The sequence below is a fragment of the Lycorma delicatula genome, chromosome 3, assembly GCF_047948215.1.
Source record: "Lycorma delicatula isolate Av1 chromosome 3, ASM4794821v1, whole genome shotgun sequence".
Classification (NCBI taxonomy): domain Eukaryota; kingdom Metazoa; phylum Arthropoda; class Insecta; order Hemiptera; family Fulgoridae; genus Lycorma; species Lycorma delicatula.
In genome coordinates, this window is record NC_134457.1 from 139,516,875 (window position 1) to 139,537,012 (window position 20,138).

At 33.9% G+C, this 20,138-nt stretch overlaps 1 protein-coding gene across 2 annotated transcripts in view; it reads left to right on the top strand.

The window, feature by feature from the left end:
* The window catches only part of LOC142322047 (regulator of microtubule dynamics protein 1-like), a 46,746-nt gene that overhangs the window by 2,952 nt on the left and 23,656 nt on the right, over positions 1–20,138 (top strand). For both annotated transcript variants that reach the window (XM_075360662.1, XM_075360661.1), the window contains exon 2: positions 10,314–10,505. In XM_075360662.1, coding sequence (XP_075216777.1) covers positions 10,386–10,505 — 120 coding nt within the window. In that variant the 5' untranslated portion in view covers positions 10,314–10,385. The remainder of the gene's footprint in view (positions 1–10,313; positions 10,506–20,138) is intronic.

Consider the following 20,138-nt stretch of genomic DNA (forward strand, 5'->3'; position numbering starts at 1 on the left):
TAATTACTCTAAAATCACCTGACCAAAAGTCGCCTTCCTCTTCCTACTGAACCTCACTAATTCCTACTACATCTACATTTATCCTATCCATTTCCCTTTTTAAATTTTCTAGCCTACCAACCTTTTTTAAGCTTCTAACATTCCACGCTCCGACTCGTAGAATGTTAGTTTTTAATTTTCTGGTGACCCCTTCCTTAGTAGTCCCCACCCGGAGATCCGAACAGGGGACTAGTTTACCTCCGGAATATTTTACCAAGGAAGGCGCCTCCATTATTGCTATATGAAAATGCAGAGAGCCACATTTTCTTGGAAAAAAAGCAGCTGTAGTTTTTTCATTGCTTTCAGCTGCGCAGTACTCAGAGGACTGAGTGATGTTGATATGGCCGTTTAAGTCATTGTGACTCACGCCCCTAACAACTACTGAAAAAGAGCTGCTGCCCTCTTTCAGGAATCATTCCTTAGTCTGGCTCTCAACAGATACCTCTCCGATATGGTTACACCTTCGGTCCAGCTACTCTGTATCCCTGAGCACTCAAGCTCCCTCACCAACGGCAAGGTCTCATGATTCATAGAGGAGGCAGTTTTACAATTTTTGAAATTTGTAAAAAATTTAATAATTTCCCTGTTTTTAAAGACATTAAGTTTAAACTACAATCACATAGATCTACAAAAAATTTACTGTGGTTTTATGTCGAGTATATTTTGGCCTATACCAAAGGAGTTGCACAAAAACTGATGGAAAAGCTAATTGATAAAGATTCAAAATCTTAACTTTAGAATGAAATATTTCTAGTGATAGAATAAAGCAGGAATTAACCTTGAAGTTTTTTTTTTGGGGAGGGAAGTTACTCTCTGTGAGACTACTTCATGACGACTTTTTATATGTAACAATAAGTCACTAAATTTTTTTTCACAGAATAGCAAGTTCAAGATTTGATGAAATTGTATTTACATTGTGCCAGTATGATACAATGACCAGTATGATTATTAAACTATATCAGACTCGTTAAATCAAACATTTTTCTTTAAAATTATATAAAAACAATCTACAATAATAAAATGTTTTTGTTAATAATTTAATAACAATGAACAAAATCAACTTTTGTTATCTAACATGAAAATTTTCCAAGGTGTTTCATCCATCTTCCAGTATGATTTTTAAAAATAAATAAAAAAATCGTAGGAAGTTTTTAAAAGGTTTAATAAAAAATAACATTAAATTTTTATATAAATAATTTTTAAAATAGTACAGCTCAAATCAGGGTACAACTGAAATTTGTATAATACCCACAGTTTTTCTGTGATTTGAGCTGTACTATTTTAAAAATTACTTATATTGAATTGCTTGTATAAAATATATTTTTACATGTAAATTATTATAAAATTACTTATATAAATATACATTTTTCCTAGATTTGAACAATTTAATTGTTTAAACGTTTTTGTGAAACTTGATTTTTATGTTTGATCCTGCAGTTAAATCCCATGCAGATACCTGAAAAAACCCCTAAAGGTCCCAAGATATTGTGGACATCATGTTTGATTTGTCATTCCCTTATTGAAAATTTTTCAGTTTGTAGATGGCTTTTTGTAGGTTTGCAGTTTGGTTCTAGTATTTCACAAATTATTACTATAATATCACATTTATTACCAGAAAATGATTTAGATCATGTCAATTGAAAATTATAACTAATGCCAACTTTGTATTCCGCCTCTTGCAAAGAAAGAATGAATTGCATTTGTTGTATTAAAAAGATAAAAACTACAATATTGTAGTTTGTGAGATTGATAGTGACAGTTTCTGTTTCTTATTGACCTTGCTTACCAACATTTAATCAGAAGACAGTTTTGAAATAACCCTTATTTTATAGTAAGTGGTGTTGGGTATTGTGCGTGGTTTATGTTGGTTCTTAGCATTGCTGGTCCACATTGGCAACCTTGCAGAATCACTACTGGTATGGTAATGATCCTAGTGAACTAGGATCATTTCCATTTCTTCTCTGTTTAATCATCCTTCAAATACTTATTTTAGATAACTTGTAAAGATGTATTTTATTAACATTGTACATCAAATACTTAATCAGTATTTTGCAAAATCACAAAGGATTGTATTCAGTACTTGAAAATAATTCTTATAAAAGCACATAATCATATTTGCAAATTAAATATTTTATTTCTGTTTTTAGTATTGAATTTAGAAAAATTGCCAGTAATAGATTTGTTTATAGCGTACCAAAATCATTGTTTTAAGCTAAATCTAAATTAAATAAAAAAATTTCATTGGAAGTTTCAAATCAAATAAAATTAACTGAAAAAAATTACATTAAGGATTACACTATAAGAAGATTATGAAAACAAGTATAGTGCAGATATATATACTGATGTGTATTCTTTGTCAAATGCATTCTTTGTTGCCTCAAGCAGTTTCTTCTGTGTAGATTTGGCTGGGTAAAAATGAGACTGAGCAAATGAGGTGCAGTCTGTGTACCACCATTGTTGGATGCAAATAGTCTACATAAGTAAGTTTGTCCTGTATCTTTGACACCTGAGCACAGCCTATTAAGAGATTTCCAACTTGTCCAGTCCTGTTTGTGTCTAGGGAGAAGTTCTTCATTGGGTGTTTTCCACCCTTTGAGATGTGCATCCCTGGCACATCACAGAGTAAGTCTCACTTGTTGGAGTATTCCTGCAAATTTGAATGATCATCAGAAAACTCTTTCTCAACGTAAGCTGTTGCTGTGCTGGTTCATGGTCATACAAATGATGAACTTGGGATGTTAAAGCCTTGAACCTCTCCTTACGAACTGCTCTTTCATGTTGGATATCAGGTAGTGCAATACCAGTCAAACAATACAGCTTTTCCAGAGGGTAGGTCATAAGCAGTCCATGATAATGTGACTTGTTTCAGTCAATGCCATGTCTACTTGGTATGGCAAGATCCGTATTGTAATGGACAGGCATACTTGCTATTGAATAGCATAGCATGAGTGGTTAGGTTCTCACTGTATCTGGCTTTGCTCCTCAGGTTGTTCCAGTCAGTTTTGACATCACATTGTTCCACGCAGCCTTTCATATCTTGGTGTTCAAACAATCTGTCTATTGCTTAATGTTACCACCATCTCCTCAAAACTGGCAGCTTGAGCAGTGAGTGCACAATCATCAGTGAATATGTAACTGACTTTTCCCAGGTAGTGGCTGATCATTGGTATTGATGTTGAAAAGAGCCAGTGCAAGCACACTACCCTGGGGTAGACCATTTTTCTGTGTTCACCTACTTCTTTTTCCCTGGAATTCCACTTAGAACCTCTTGTTTTGGAGAAGGTTCCTTATCATGTATGTGAGCTGAGAGTTGTGTGATTTTTGTTAACTTTTGCTATGAGAAGTTTGTGATTGACAGTGTCGTAGGTTGCCATGTAATCTATGAATACAGTTCCTGTTATCTGCCATTGCCTTTCAAAACCATCTTTGGTATGCTGAGTTAATTTCTAGAACCTGCGATGTACAACTCTTCCCTTCCCTGAAACTTGCCTGTTGAAGGAAGAGACAAGGTTTGATTTATCCATCATTCTTTGGAGGATGAGTCTTTCAAATACCTTATAGAGATGGCATAGCAGTAAAATCTTTGCCAGGCTTTTTTTTTTTTGAGAGTTGGAGGAATACATTTAAGGACGCTGAAGCACTGTCAGGCTTGCTAACAGGTTCCGTAAGGTGTTATTAAGTGCGTATGTATGCCTGCTATCTTGAGTGTTTGGATTCAGTTGTTCATCAATTTGAGGACCCACTGTTTGCATCAGGGCCAAAGTTCTTGATATGCTTGACTTGTATATCATCTAGACAAACTACTTTGCCATTATTACATTTTCTCAGAATTATTTCAAGTTCAAGCTGGGTGAAAGGTTGGGAGAGATTGTTATTCTCTGGGTCAGGTTTGTGTTGAACGAGTTTTTTCTTATCTTATAGATGCTTGCTGGTTTGCTATTTAAAAGGAACTGATGAGCAATTTGGTTTGCTTTAACATTGGCAAGTATTTATTTGGCTGGGGTTGGTTGTATGTAACACCTTAGTAACCTCCTTAGGGTGTTTGAATTAGGCGCTGGTCTCTTCCAGAAATTCTTGTCGGAGGGTAGAGTTTTCCTGGTTTTCGCATCCTGCTGCGTCAAGGAATACCTTGACGTGCAGCGATGTTTCAAATGCTGCTTCAGCCGTAGGGCCAAATTCTGTAAATATACGTTGGTCTGTGCGCATTGTGGTGAAGAGAGCCAAGGAGTGTGGTTGTTACAAGAGGGCAGTTGAAATTTATTTCAACTTCCTTGATGGTTATGTTCGATCATCTAAATGTCTAGGGTGCCTATGCAGTCAAAGTTGATTTTGGTGAAGTTGTCGAGAAACGGAGCCTCGATGTTGTTCATCTGCAACACCCATACATGGTCAAGAGTGATCTGCCAGATTTTCCAGGTTGGAAGAAGTTTTTCGTTGGTGACAGCAAATCCGCCGTACTGTGCAGGAAGTCTTTAGATAGCATCTTCTTATGGCAGGCCTCTGACATGCATCACGTCGTTGTCAAGCTTTCCGTGGATGGTCCGAATCTGGTTGTCGTTAGTTTGTACTTTCAGTACAGGGATCCCACTGCACAGCATTTGAAAAGATGGGATAGGATTGTTAAATTGGTAGCAGGTCGTACTATTCTTATAGGAGTTGATGGGAATGCAAATCGCCTTTTTGGCCCAGTGGGATCACGGATGATAGCGGAGAATTGATCTAAGGTTTCAACGTGCAGCATCATTTTGATTTATTTAATGTAGCCGGCGAATTGTCTACCTTCACAGGTGGAGTTGGTTTGCGGAGGGCCTTCCATGGTACCAATATCGATGTTACCATGGGTAAGCATATCCCTGGTAGGATTCTTAACTGGTCTGTAGTTAATGATTGCGAGGGTGATCATCGGCTAATAGTTTTTGAATTGGTAGGTGAGCCTACCAATTGGTAGGCGTGATGTCTTTAGGGGGAACGTTCCTGTTCAGCAGGGGCGCTTCCTGCACAGGTGTGCGGATTGGCCTAGGTTTTCAAATATTCTTGCGGCCAGGCTTTGAGTTTTTGCTCAAAGTCTGGACGAGGTCCTGTTAGACAACCTGGCAGAGAATTTTTCTTCTGCGGTAGTTGAAGCCTCTGAACTGTCGATTCCTAGAAGCACAGGTCGAGAGAGAGTGTGGCTGGATGGTGGACTCGGGACTTGACCGCGTTGAAGCAGACTGTGGGTCGGCTCAGGAGAGCCGCACAGCGTCAGGATGATCCTGATCGGCATACAGTTCTGGTTGCGGATTATCGTCGGAAGAGGACCGAGTATTTTCACAAGGTTAGGTCTTCTAAGAGTGATTCCTGGTGCTCTTTTGTACAAGAGCAGGGAAACAAAGACACATGGGGTGTTGTCTATAGAGTACTTGGTCAAAGATCATGTTCTCACTCTTCTGATGAACGATCTGCCAGATGATACTGAGGTTAGTGAAACCTCGTATCATCGACGTGTTCACAGGGAAGTTGTTGGTTTTCACTTTGATAATTTGTCTTCTGAGATTACTCAGGCAGAAGTCCGCCAAGAAATTTGTAGCCTGGCTAGGAATAAAGCCCCCGGATATGATGGTATTACAGTGGAGCTCCTTGTTCGCACATTGCCGGTGATTCTTGGTCCTTTGACTAGGGTTTTTAATAGGATGCTTTTTGCTGGATATTTCCCAGCGTGTTGGAAACGTGGTGTGTTGAAATTTCTCTTCAAAGGTGGCGACAAAGATCCCACTGTAAGTTCTTACCGTCCTCTGACACTCTTGCATGTAAGGTTTTCCAGAAGGTCTTGAACCTCTGCATTAATTTTAGGTTGACTTCTAACCATATACTGATGGACGGCCACTATGGTTTTCGTCTCGGCAAGGGCACAGAGAACGCAATTCTTAAGGTAATGGATCTGACTTCGTCCAGCGAGTGCAAATACGTGCTTGGCGTCTTTTTGGACATATCTGGGGCCTTCAATAACTTGTGGTGGCCCTCTGCCTTGTTCCAATTTCAGCAGCGTGAGTGTTCGCTAAATCAGATTAGAACTCTCTTGAGCTACCTCAGCGATAGAACCGTCATCCTTTGTGACGGCGACTTGGAAGCAAGAAAGACCCTGTCAAAAGGTTGTCCGCAGGGCAGTGTTTTAGGTCCACTCATCTGGGTAGTTGAGTTCGACTCTCGCATGTGGTTTCGGATGCCCAGTGGCTGCCACATCGTGGCTTATGCCGGCGATGGGTTGCTGGAACGATTCTTCTGCTGGTCGATACATGCATGGTATCTTTCCAAATGTTAGGTAGCTGTGAGCAATTAGTTGGGTTTCCCCCAATCTGTATATAACTCAGTTCCTTACGGGACATTGTGCCTTTAGAAATAGTTTGGTTTGGTTGACTCCGGCTTGTGTCCGGACTGTAGAGTCGATGACACTGTGGACCATGTACTTTATGTTTTTCCGTGGTACAAGGCTGAATGTACCAGAGTTGTTAGGGAACTTGAGAGAGTGGATTCATTCTTTGATCTGCGGGTCAGTTGGAAGACTTGTAGAGACTGAACTATTGTGGCTGGCTTCCTCTGTTTCCTTGCCATTTGGATCCCATTTATCCGTGAGCGGCATCTCGACAATGGTTGAAGAAAGTAAATTTCATGCGGGACTCTGCGATGAAGCTGACTGGGAGTAGGAGGTCTGTCCACCTCTCCCTTGTAGACCACACCTGAGTCTGTAAATTAACCTAAAGTTAGAGGTATGAACTGAAGTAGAGTTCACTAAGGGAACTAAGACTAAATTTTGTTGTTGCGAACATTTTTGGTGGTATGTTGTTGTTAATTTGGCTCGAATTTTGAGACATGTACTAGAAATTGGCTCAATAAAAGTTAGGCATGGGGTTCGTGCTTCCACAAGCTCGTTTAGCTAGTTCAGAGGGCAACAATGTAGGACATTCAAGATGTCTGGACAAGGCCTACAGCGAAGGCAAAAGCTTAGTTTAAAAATCACTGCTGTAAATATCTACCGAGGCATTTACATCGGTGGCATTCCAACGAGGCCTGGCATATTATTGTTAGATGGCGAAAGACGACCTGTTAAAGTCCATCAGGCCAAGAACAGGGGGGGGGCAACCGGAAGCGTCACAAGGCAGGTGTCTTCCCCTAGGGGGTTGGGATGTTCTCCTTTTGCCTCAGAAATAGAAGAGAAAATGTTCTGGGCTTCTTGGGCAGTTTCTTCACTGAAAAGACTTCCTCATGGAGTGTCTAGTATTCATCCAACAAGACAGATGTTGATGGAGTTACATGTGGAAGGCAGTTAGCTGTGGGACCTCTAGGAATTGATGCCTATGAGCAGATTTTCATTCTATTAGTAACGGAGTTATAATTCTGAGGGATAGGAACAATAGTTTATACCCTCTCTTCTAGCATACTAGAGAATTTTGTTCAGTCTGCCTTTTTGAAATCTGTATTTAAAATTTTATTTTTGTGGCCTAATAATAGGTAGAATTTGGCACATTACAGGTTTATGTTGGGTGTTTGGTATAGGTGAGCATACTGATTTTGAACAGTGATGAGCCACGGTTTCATTTAGAAAAAGGAGATCTTGTGTTTATTCTCTTCTCCATTGTCTATTCTTAAAAGAAGGGGGCTGTTTGCTATCGTGTAAGAGTTTGTAAGTTTCAGAACATGAAAGTACTGCCTTTCCATTTTTATCTTCATTCCTGTAACTCCATACATGGCTCTAGCTGTTGAAGTCCCCTTCACAATTAGTACCTTGTTGGAATTCAAAGAAGTAAATACAATCTGTATGGCAGGAGGCCGAGGTGATTGTGCAACTGCTGAGTTCTACAGAAATGATCTTTGTGTCATTATGATCTGACTGAGACACATTGTTAACATGAAGTTTGGGACTCACAAAAATCATACTTCCATATTGTGCATGTAGTCTTTCTAGAGTGGATTATTCTCTACAAGATATTTATGGGTGACTATGCACATAGATTAAAAATTAATAAAAATAATATTTTTAATAGAATGATCTGCAGTCATCTGATATGATTCTTTCAAATAATGCTTAAGATGTATCATAATACTTAGGTGATTTAATTTGAGATTTTTAAGATTTAAAAAAAAATTATTTTCTATTTGTGATAAGTTCCAGAAATTCCAGGAAATTTTTAATGGAGTACATACATTTTTAATCAGTTTGTCAGTGTAATTTTTTTCCAGATTTTATATTATATTAAAGGCCAAAATTATTCCACAAACATCTTAAAATCTCATTTGTTTTGCAATTAACCAACTTATATAACATGTGGAGGAAGGAATATTTTTTTTTTACATGTTTCATTATGTCTTTAATCAGAACTGAAAATAAAGATGGACACATCATTAGTTGTTGGTTGCTGGTGGTTATTACAAACTGAATTATTCCAATGTTAGTCAGAAGTTAACTTAGGAATGTTTCTATAAGAAACATCCACATAACATAAACAAGACACATGTGACATGTAAACCATATCTGTCATCTCCACTCTCAGCTAAGTGTAATTAATGAAGTTAAGTTATAGTACAGAGTGTTTTAAGTGAATATTGGGGTTTTAAAACTAATTTAATATATATATTTACTTTTATTTACAGTATGAAAAACAAATAAAATGAAAGGGTAACACTTACAGATTTTCTCTGCAAGTGTTCAGTGTGAATACCTTTTTTTTTTGCACACATACAGCTAAGGAGAGTTCATCAAATACTTTAACCAGTATGTCTGGAGTAATGGAAATGACAGCTATTTCATTCAATTCTCTGCCTCAAATCAGATAGATCAATAGAAAATAGAGGTACTTACTCAAGATTCTTTATAAAATCTCAGGCGAAATCATATGGTGTTTGATTGCATGGTCTTGGAGGTAACTGCAAACAAACTGTGACATTCGGTTCAATCCCGACCGATCCACAGTTCAGGAAAATGTCATTTAACCAATACCATACGGTCTTGGGAGTGAAGAGGTGCACCATTTTATTTCCAAATAAAATACTTTGGTTCTTCTTACAGTTGACGAAAGATTCAAGTATGTAGTATATCCAAATAAGCAACTTATGTTTGGCAGTCTCTTTCACATTGTAAGAGTTCATTTTCTAACCCTCAGATAAAAACATTATGTCTGTTAACTTTTCCCTATGATGAAATGCTGACTAATCACTAAAAATAGTAAGATCAAGAAAGTCGTCATTTCATGCTGCAACACTTTGATTGTGGAGTCGGCATGTAGAGTGTAGTTGGTAAGCTTCAAACCTGTAACAGCAGTAAAGGTATGGCACACATGTAGGCTTTTCCTTAAAACATTCCACTTTGTTGTCACCACATTACTAGTTCGCTGCTTGCCTTTCTAACAGTTTTTTTTTAGGACTGTAGAAAAGACTTCCTGATAATACATTGACCATTTTCTTCAGACACCTGATCATCCTGTATTTTTCTCTTTACACAGTCAAACAGTTGTTTCAAACCAGTTATACCTCAATGAATTATTACCACGTAGAGGATCACAATTAAACTTTCTACAGAAACTATGTTGAACTGTAACTAAAGACTCACATTGGCAAACTGCAGAACACAGAAGGTTTTCTATTCAGGAGTTGCCATCTTTGTTAGTGGCACTGTTAAATCAATAGATAGGAAATAAATCTATGACTATGTGCGTAACTAAAACTGTCCTTTTTGCTCTTTGATTATAGCTGTAAATCAACATAGTTCCCTCATCTAAAAGATATTATAATAAATTAAAACCCCCAATTCTTTTTTATACACCCTTTATAAAATATATAATAAAAATGGATTAAACAGAATTGATGAGTTATTTAAGTTATATTGCAGAAAAATGGTACTAACAAAAAGATATAAATTGGATGTCAAAGAATGTTGTCATTCATGTATAAACATACTTACATATATATAAATAAATAAATTATTGAATTTATTTTTATAAGTTGTATTATAGATGTAAAAGTATTTCTCTTTCGGCTTGCATATGAAATTCTTATATTAGTTTTCTGACATTAGAAATCACATTTTTGGAATTGGTTAGATTTGTGTTTGTAATGCAGTATATTGTTGTGAAGAGTTTTTAGTAGTTTTGAAGTGGTTGATAAATGAATGATTGTGAAAAGCTGTTATATTTGTCATTTAATTTTTATTTGTATAATGTTATAGTTACGCTCTTAACTCTTTATCAGTTTATACATATCATTGACATATTTGTTAATTTAAAAAATATATCTTTTTTTTACAGAATAGCTTACCAGTTCCCGTAGTATTTTTTAGTTTAGTGTCTTTGTGGTCAAACGCAGATTTACCGCATCAAATGCCTTTAAACGAGAAAGAACTTGATGAAAAAACACGTAGAGATGCAATAAAAAAAGCTGATGATCTTTTTACTGCTAATAAACATGAAGAAGTATGTGAAGCTCTTTCTGATTACAAGGTAAAAGAGGAATAATATATTTTTAAAAATGACTTATGAATAATGTAAAAACTTATTTTGTTTTTAAGATTGTTTGAAACCAAGTTACACTGCATATTTTCTATTTAAAAAAAATCCTTGTATTTTCTTTTTTATAAACCAAACTAAAATATTACATACAGAGGTAGCTAATAGTTATTAAATCCTGTATTCCCTGAATGAGTACATTGAGGTCAGACAATTAGTTACTGCTTTCAACTGAGAATTATGAGTAAGTTTGCTTGAAAACAGCTGTTGCATGAAATAGCTATTTTAACAGACTTTAATCATAGTAATATAAATTACTATGACTTTATTCAGGTAATAAAATTATTCATTATTCTCTATTGAATGAAGAGTATTCAGTAATTCTGGTTACTTTATAATAAATAGGTTGACATGTATGTATTTTATCCCAGCAGCAGAGTAATTCAATAAATATTTTAAACTAAAATTTTCTACCTTATTTCTTTTGCTGTTGTAAATACTTTTATATGAGGGTAAATCAAATATAAACAGTCATTTTTTTTTTATAAGTTTATTGATTATTAATATATGAGGGATATCTCTAAAGTAAAGGCTGCCGGGAAATTTCTCTCCGTAAGGTTGGTGAACCTTTGTTGTTCATGGCAATGCTAGTAATGTACACACTTCATTGTTGTCTGTACGCTGTCGTGTTGTAGTATTTTTGATTACATGTGAGTTATTCATGTTATAAAATGATAGGAAAATCGATGTTGCTGCTGACTGTGAAATATGTGGAGTCATATGTTTTTTAAACCATCTAATAGTTAAGCCAGCAGAAATTCATAGGCAGTTGGTTGCTGTGGTTGGTGATAATGTAATGAATGAAAGAAATGCCCGAAAATGTTGTGAAAGGTCGAAAATGGTGTGAAATGTGCATGATGAAGAATGTTCGGGGAGGCCCTCGATAATCACAAGGACTTGTTGAAACATGTCAATGATGAAATCAGAAAAGATCGTCGCTCATTGATTTCTGACCTGGCCCTGCTTTTTCTTGATTTTTCAAGGGCTGATATTGGTCGCATAAAGTTTGTTTATGTTGGATGCTGCAAAACAAACATCCAGTTTGTTGGATGATCTTAACAAAACATCACAAAAAAATCCAAATGGGGTCTGCTTTGGAATTTTTGGTGTGCTACACAAAAAAAGGTGATGAGTTCCTTAATTCAATTGTTACTGGTGATGAAACATGGATTTTGTATTACATGCCAGAGAAAAAACAGCAGTCAAGTGAATGGCATCATCCTCAAATCAACTGGACCAAAAAAGGTCAAGCCTCAGCTGTTTGGACACAAACTGATGGCTACAGTCTTTTGGGATCAGTTTGGCATACTGCTGATTGATTTCACGCCATGTGGAACGACTATAAATGCAGAAGCCTACTGCAAAACTCTATGTAAGTTACGGCGTGCCATTCAAAATTGGTGATGTGAGCGGCTGATTAATGGCATTGTCCTGCTGCATGATAATGCATGTCCACATGTTCCAGTCAGACAAGTGATTTACTGAGAACATTTGGATGGGAAATTTATGATCACCCACCATATAGTCCAGACTTAGCTCCTGATTACCATTTGTTTGGGAAATTGAAAGAATTTTGAGTAGTAAGCAATTCATGGGTGACAATGAACTTAAAAATGCTGTTAATCAGTGGCTAAATGGATTGGCGGCAGAAGAATATGACGAGGGTATATTAAAGCTAGTGTATCGCTATGATAAATGTCCTAATCTTTGTGGTGATTATCTAGAGAAGTAGTATAAGTTATGTAGTTTAAGAGAAATAAAAAATATTTATAAAGTTCTCAGAATAATTTTTTTTACAACGAAATTATCTTTACTTTAAAGATAACCTCTCGTACACAATTCATACCTTTCATCATTTCTCTATAGTCTCCTGCATGATCTGCATACTTTTGTCAATGATTTGGAAGCTTCATGAACATTCCCTGATCAAAAAAAGTTTGAGGACGAGTTGTCAACCAATTGTGTATGCGCTCCTTTACATCTTCATTGTTTTCAAATCATTTCCCAGTGCCTTTTTACAATTTATCCCTTGTCAAAATCGCGGTGTGTGGCCTGGCATTTTCATGGAGAAGGGTGACATCTCTGATGGGCATATCCCGTATTTTTTTCGGTATGCGGCTTTTCTTGACTGTAGCAGCTGGCAATAGTAAGCTACCGTTCATTGATTGTGGAGAAAATGAGTGAGTAAAACTCCCCTCGAGTCAAAAAGAATTGTTGTAAAAAATTTTATGGCTGACGGGTTTTGGGCTTCACTGGGCAGTCCTCATTCTTCATTCACCACTCCCTACTTGGCATTTGTGACTGGTGTGTAATGATGGATCCATGTGTCATTAAATGTGACATTGCACCTCAAAAAATTGTCCTGTTCTTGCTGAAATCGATTCAGAAAAGTCTCTTACAGGTTTCCAACCTGATTTTCAATCAACAATCTCGGAAGGTTGAGACCTAATTTTTGTAAGCCAATAATTTTTCTAAAGCTAAAATGATCAGTGATAATGGATTGAGCACTCCTGTAGCTGATACCCACTTCTGATGCGATTTCTTCAACAGTGAACCAGCGATCACCTTCGATAAGCTCTTGAACGGCACAGATGTCAGCTGTGAGACTTGACGTTGGGCATCATAACTTTCATTTTCTACACTTTCTCTTCCACCATTAAATTGTCTGGCTCATGTATATACTCTGTCCTGGAACAGTGAAGCATCTCTAAACTATACCTTTAACTAAGTTACAATTTCCACGGGTTTAACACCTTCATTAGTTAAAAACTTTATACGTTGTGCAACAGACGATGGCACCTCAGGCTCACTCATGTCGTACTGACGACAGAACAGAGCAGAGGAGCAGATCAAGCTGTTCCCTCCTCTCAAACACACCAAACATTAACCCCCCACTTCACCATGCAGCTCGGAACTACTTGCTGCATAGAATAGCAAAATTACAGTTTAAATTTGATTCACCCTCATAATTGTTAATATTAAGGTGGTTAAATGGACTAATTCATTTACTGATCTGTGTTATGTATATATATATATATATATTTATTTGAAAGCAATGATTTGAACTATTTTTCTTTCCAATATTTGTAAAATCTGTCCACAAGTGAATTACATTATTTCAAAGGTCTTTTCAAGAAGAAGATCCTATATCATTATTGGTTTTTTAAATAATGTAGATAAGAAGAAATTCTTTAGTTTAATTTGGTGCTTGTCACAGTATACAATAGATGCCTTATACAGGCAGATGTTTAATATACAGTATTGACTATTTGTACTGTTCTACTCCAATTACTTATTTATTTAGTCTTATTTATTAGTCTCGTACAATTTTACAATATTTACAAAATATTTTACATTTATAGATTAATAAAATACATCCCGAGCCCTCTCCCTGTAAGAGTGGTACTTATTTTATCGGAGTATTTATTCTATAGTAAATTCATTGAGTTGTGGCTGACCAAAACTTTATTTTATGAGATGAAGCTCTGTACTTTATATATATATCTGACCTTCCCTTATCAGTACAATATTATTATTTCTATCAGTAGATACATATTGGTGTAATTATTACTTTGATTATAATTTTTTAACTTTGTAATATTTGCATTAATAAAACAACAAATAAAACGAGGTAAACTCACCACTCTATCAAATTAAAAAGGTAAATGAATAGAAACTAGACCAAAGTATTTTATAAAAATGGCTTTTACTGTCCAGCTGATCATCTCAGTATATTTTGTATTTCTTCTTAAAAAAAACAAACAGAGGTTTAGTGTGCTCTAATTAGCTTTTATTTACTATAATTCAAACAAATAATTTTTGTAGTGTAACAATTGGTTTAAGTGCTATAAGCTAAGTATCTCCCCACATTGTTAAACCATACTTTAACATTGAATTAACTAAAGCAATTTATATCTTCCATAGTACTTCTATATTACACATTGGCTTGATCATATAAAACATTCTTGAATATCTAAGTACTTTATTCTTTTATGAGTTATATGATTTTTCCAACTCAAACTGGAATCTACGAGTAAACCCAGGTATTTTATTTCATCTACCCTTTTTCTATTGGGACATAGGCAATGACTGCTATTATTACAAGATGCCTGATGGTACTTTGAAGGAGTCAAAAAGGAATAGTTTTTTTTTTATATTGAAAAGAACATATTTGGTTTTAGGGTTCATCGCCATGTAATTGTTGGTAAACCATAATTTAAGTTAATTAATTGCATCCTGTCATCCTACATGTGGGCTTTTAATCTTGGGGTAGTTTTTGCTCTATAAAACAGTGCTATATCTTCTGCTGCAAAGGCAGATATTCTTCCTTTGAAAAGTCCATTACGTAATTGATTTATATTCACTAAAAAGGACTAGACAGTACCAAGCGCTGGGGGATACCATACAATATTTTTTCTTTATTATTAATTTCTCTTCCTATTTTAGTACACTGTCTGATCTGATAAGTATGAACAGAACTATTGATATGGTATACCTCTAATACCTGCACTATATACTCAATCAAGTAAAATATAATGCCCACTTATCGAAAGCCTTCATTACATCTACAATAAGACCAGCACAAATATCACCATCATGTATATCAACATATATTTGCAACTAAAATTTAATAGACCATCCTCTGTATTCAGTTTACTTTGGAAACTGAATATTGTTTTTTGCTAAAAAAAAACTTTATTAAAAAACTCACTAATCTGACTTTTATTATTTTTTACAAAATTTTGGGTATAACAGATAGGTCGATAATTACTTGGGTTGGCCCTGTCAGACCCCTTATGTACAGGTATAACCACAGCTTTCTTCAACATCTAGAAATATACCAGAAGCTATTTTTCTTATTAAAATTAATAAGAAAAACCATTACATGTAATGTATATTTATATTGTAATGTATATGTATATTTAATAATTTCCTTAATTAAATTATTTTTGTATGTAATATAATAATTTTTTTATTTTTAGATTATTTGGGTGTTTTTTGTTTTTTTTTATACAAGTTATTTTTGTGTTTACCATTAACAACAGCTTATTATTCATCCATGCCTTTAATTTCTTATTTCTTCCTCCCCAACTGTTTTTAGGTTTCTGAGAGCTGGATATACATTTTTTTAATATAATTATAAACTCATTGAATGCTGTTGACACATTCTCAGTTTTATAAAATTCATCCCACATGATTATACTAACCTTTTTTAAGTAACAGTAACAAGATTATAAGATTGTTTCGCTTTTTCATAAAGATGAGTTAGTCTCTCGCACAAAACACACACAACAGTCCTGTGATGGTCAGTCACCTAACTGTCAACCACGCAGCTGACTGGCCTAATATTATAGTTACAACCATGCATAAAAAGAGTATGTTCAATGAGAGTAATAATGCCAGCTGCCACTCGAGTGGGTTCTTCAGTAGTTGTTTTAGCCATGGTTAGCCGTCATGATTAAGTAACTGTCACCTTGCCCATTGGGTTTTAGGATGTTAATATTTAAGTTGCCACTTATTAAATTTTTATTATTAACTCTGCTTCTCATTTTATCAAAATCTTCAATGAAATTATATATCCAAAATTCTTGTAATTTATAAATTCCTATAAAATTTAATTCTACTTTATTATTTATCTTATCTTCAAATGGGCATCGTCAGCAATATGTAACTCACTATCTAATCCTTGTCGTGATAGGGATTGGTTTACATAAACCACAATTCCTCCTGCCCTTTGCAAATTATTACATATAACAAACATTTTGTAGCCTAATTGATTATAAAATGATAGCTCATTTTATTCAAACCAATTTTCTGAGAAAACTATTACATGTGGCATTTTATCAAGAGTTCTAAGTTTAAGAATAAAATGAACAAAATTTTTTTCTCATACTCCTAATATTTTATTGAACAAATGCTAAATGATTGCCAAAACCTCTGAGCATATCCTTAATTGAATATTTATTCATTAATTTAAAAGTAAAAATTTAATAAAACCAACTGAAGTTACAATTATATGTACAAAACTTAAATCACAAAACCACATCTCTCAGCTTGAAGTGCAGTTACATCATTCATGCTAGTCAGAACAATAGCCTTGTCACATTGTTTCTTACAGAGGAAACTTTTACCATGATTAATTTACAGTATTGACTCTTTATACTGTTCTATTCCCATTATCAAACAAGTCTGTACATGTAATATTGAATTCATGATATGTCTCCAGACAGCATGGTTTATCCTGAAGCCAACTGTTTGTTGATCACAGATCAAATCAGTACTTTGTCATCAGCCTTACAGTTTGTGATTTGTGTGTATGTAACAATATTTTTCAATACTATATACTTAAAAATATTATTTGTCAATACTGTATTTGCTTTTATTATTTTTAGATAATATTAAAAATGTATTAAAAGTTCTTTACTATTAAATAGCTGAATTAACTGGTCTGCTTTTTAATCATTTTTACCTTCTAGTGTAAATGAGCAGTATAATTTTTTTTCTTTTGTTCCTTCTGTAATATACTTGAAATATCTATTTTTTTCCTTCTTCAATTCTGTTTTTTTTTGTTTTTTAATATTCTATATTTAAATAAATCCTAACCTAATAGAAATTTCTGTTTATCCTTATAATATTGTACTATTTGATTGAGAATTATGCCTGTTGTGGTTCATTTCTATCTTGAAACACCGATATTTTGCTTATTATTTCCTTATTTATTTGTTTTTGTTTTTATATAATGAATAACACACACATGAATCCAATTGGTTTTTTGATGTTATAAATGAAGTCATCCTGATGACTGCTTTAAATTGATTTTTCAGTGTTATTGAATCACAATTCCCATGTTTTTCGTAAATGTTCTACAGTTTCAAAGACTTGAACAGTACCAATCAGTTTATGACATAATTTACAAATAATTTATGATGGATCATTGGATTTTTTTTACGTCATGTGATAAAAACAGTTGAAACTTATGACAGCCTTTAACAATTGCTTATTCCAAGCCAACTTAGAATCATTAAAATTCTACATCTAACATACGAATGTTATGTTGTTTTTAAATTTCTGATATGTCAACCAGATTCATACTTATATGGCTTGTTTACAACTGCTTTCACTACATCATTGGTTTTGAACAGAGATCCATACAGAGACAATTATCTCATTAATCTCATTAATAAAATAATAAATGACAAATTAGTAGTTTAAGATTTCAGCTTGAATTTTAGTAAACTAACTCACTTAACAACCCAAAAGCAATTACATTTGTAACTGTTTCAGTATTGAAAGAAAAAAATCTGGTCAGCCATTCATATAATTTGAGTAATATTGAAAAACCTAAAAAAATGGAAAATCATTAATAGATAGATGTATGGTAAAAAAAAACAAATTTCAAAACATTATAATTTTCAACAGAATAATGAATTACCACAAATCGATAACAAATCCAGACCTAATGAAATCATACATTTGGAAACACAAAGAAAACAGAAAAAACAGAAAACTTTGGAAAACATAGAGCATGTGTATTGTTATAGGCCCCCATATTATGTATGAAAATGACAGATCACTAAATTTAGGACAATTTGATGAATTGCTGAAGAATTTATGAATTGAATCGAGTAAGAGTGAAATGGAAAGAAAAATCTCAACTTCTGTTGTTGCAATGGTGAAGTTAAATTACTTGAAATTTTTAAAGCTGCCAGATCCATTGCCAAGTCCTATTTTAGGGACTTATCAAAGTCAAATGGGTTTCTTTAAAATCTGAAATTGTATAATTCAGCATTTCAAATGACTTCTTTTAGTTGTAATTACATAATTGATGATTATTTTATTACACATGCCTACTTTTAAAATTCAGGGACAAATTTACCTTTTAATTAGTAATTTATTGTGTGAAATATGAAATAAGGCTTAATTTTTATGTTTACTTTTTAAGAGATAAAGAATTAGACAGATAAAAGATGTTGAATTTTTCTGTCAGTTGATTGAGATTTGGTTTTAGACATACAAAGTTATTACATTAAAACAATTCTTTTATAAGCAATTTCAGATTTACAATGGGAAATACACCAAATGATCAGCAAGCTAAATTAAAATTAGAGGCGAATATAATGTAGCTGGAGATCACAAAGGTTGTTTTATTATTCAATTGGTAAATGAGGTTGCTGCCCTACTGAAAGACGATGTTTTGGAAATTGAGATTATCTTAACATAGTTAGAGCAGAAGTGATAAATAGATAAATGAATTGCATAATTTGTATGATCTATTATAATATTCTTTTGGAGAAGATAGCTTTTAATATATATCCATAAAGTTACTCATATTAACTATAATTTAATAGTGTCACCTAAGTCGTTTTATTCTTACAGATTAATGATTTGAGATGACTTCTTCAATCAAATTCATCAGTATACATATTGTATGAATCAATACATGTTTATACTGGAGTAGAGTAAGATTATGCCACATGAAATTAAATCAGATGAAGTTAATAGCAGATCCATTCAAAAAATCTGTGGCTGCTGTTAAAAATCTGGAGGATATAGGGCAAAAGATTATTTTACTGGCTTCTTTTGTGGGAGTTCCAACATATATCCACAATATGATGCAGGAAGCTGTTTTATGTTTGGAAGTATAACTGAGTAGATCTTTTTATTACTTTTATGGCCAATCATAATTGGAAAGAGATAATATAAAATTTATTTAAAATCAAACTACCTTGGATACTCACGTTATAATAACTATGAATTTTAATTTGAAACTAAACAATTTTTTCCATTAATTGTTAAATGCCATATGTATACACTGTGGAATGTACTTGTGGTAAAGTAGTAAAATTCAATCAGAAAAAATAGATTTGATTATTAGTTATCTAACTCACAGGCAAATGCTTTGATTCATGAAATTTTACAATCAACAACATGGTTCATCTCTCATGTGAACCTTTGAACCCCAAATCCCCTTCTTGAAAGCTGTTTAAATTATTACCTGGAACATTTTCTAAAAGAAACCATTACTAACGAAAATAGTTATCTACTTTATTGCAGAAGATCTGAAAAGATGGAGGTCTTTCAATAGATTTAATTTTTTTTAAAATCATGAAATTATACTCATAGACAGCTAGTAGATTACTACAACATACTATCTTTTTTTCCTACAATGCTTCAGTGCTCACATTAATGTTGAATAGTGCTCATCAGTTAAAGCATTCACCAGTAATAGCGCTCTGACTAAGCATGTTTTTTGGTTTTTGATAAAAATGACAAACTCTTAAACTAGCAGATATATAATCTCAGCAGAAACTGTATAAGTAATACTTTTTTTGACATGCATGAAACCATACTTATACATTTTCTGTCCAGTTTTGAAAATTGAGAAGAATTTTTATTCAGAGAACGTTAAAGAAAAAGTTCAGAAATCTTCTAAAATGACTTAAAGGAATTTTTAATTTATATAATGAAGATCTTTTTGCAAGAAGACTTTAAAATTCTGTCACAAAATATATGGAATGGCAGACAATGAACCAGAAGAAAAGGAGTTTTTGTGAAGAGTTTTCAGAA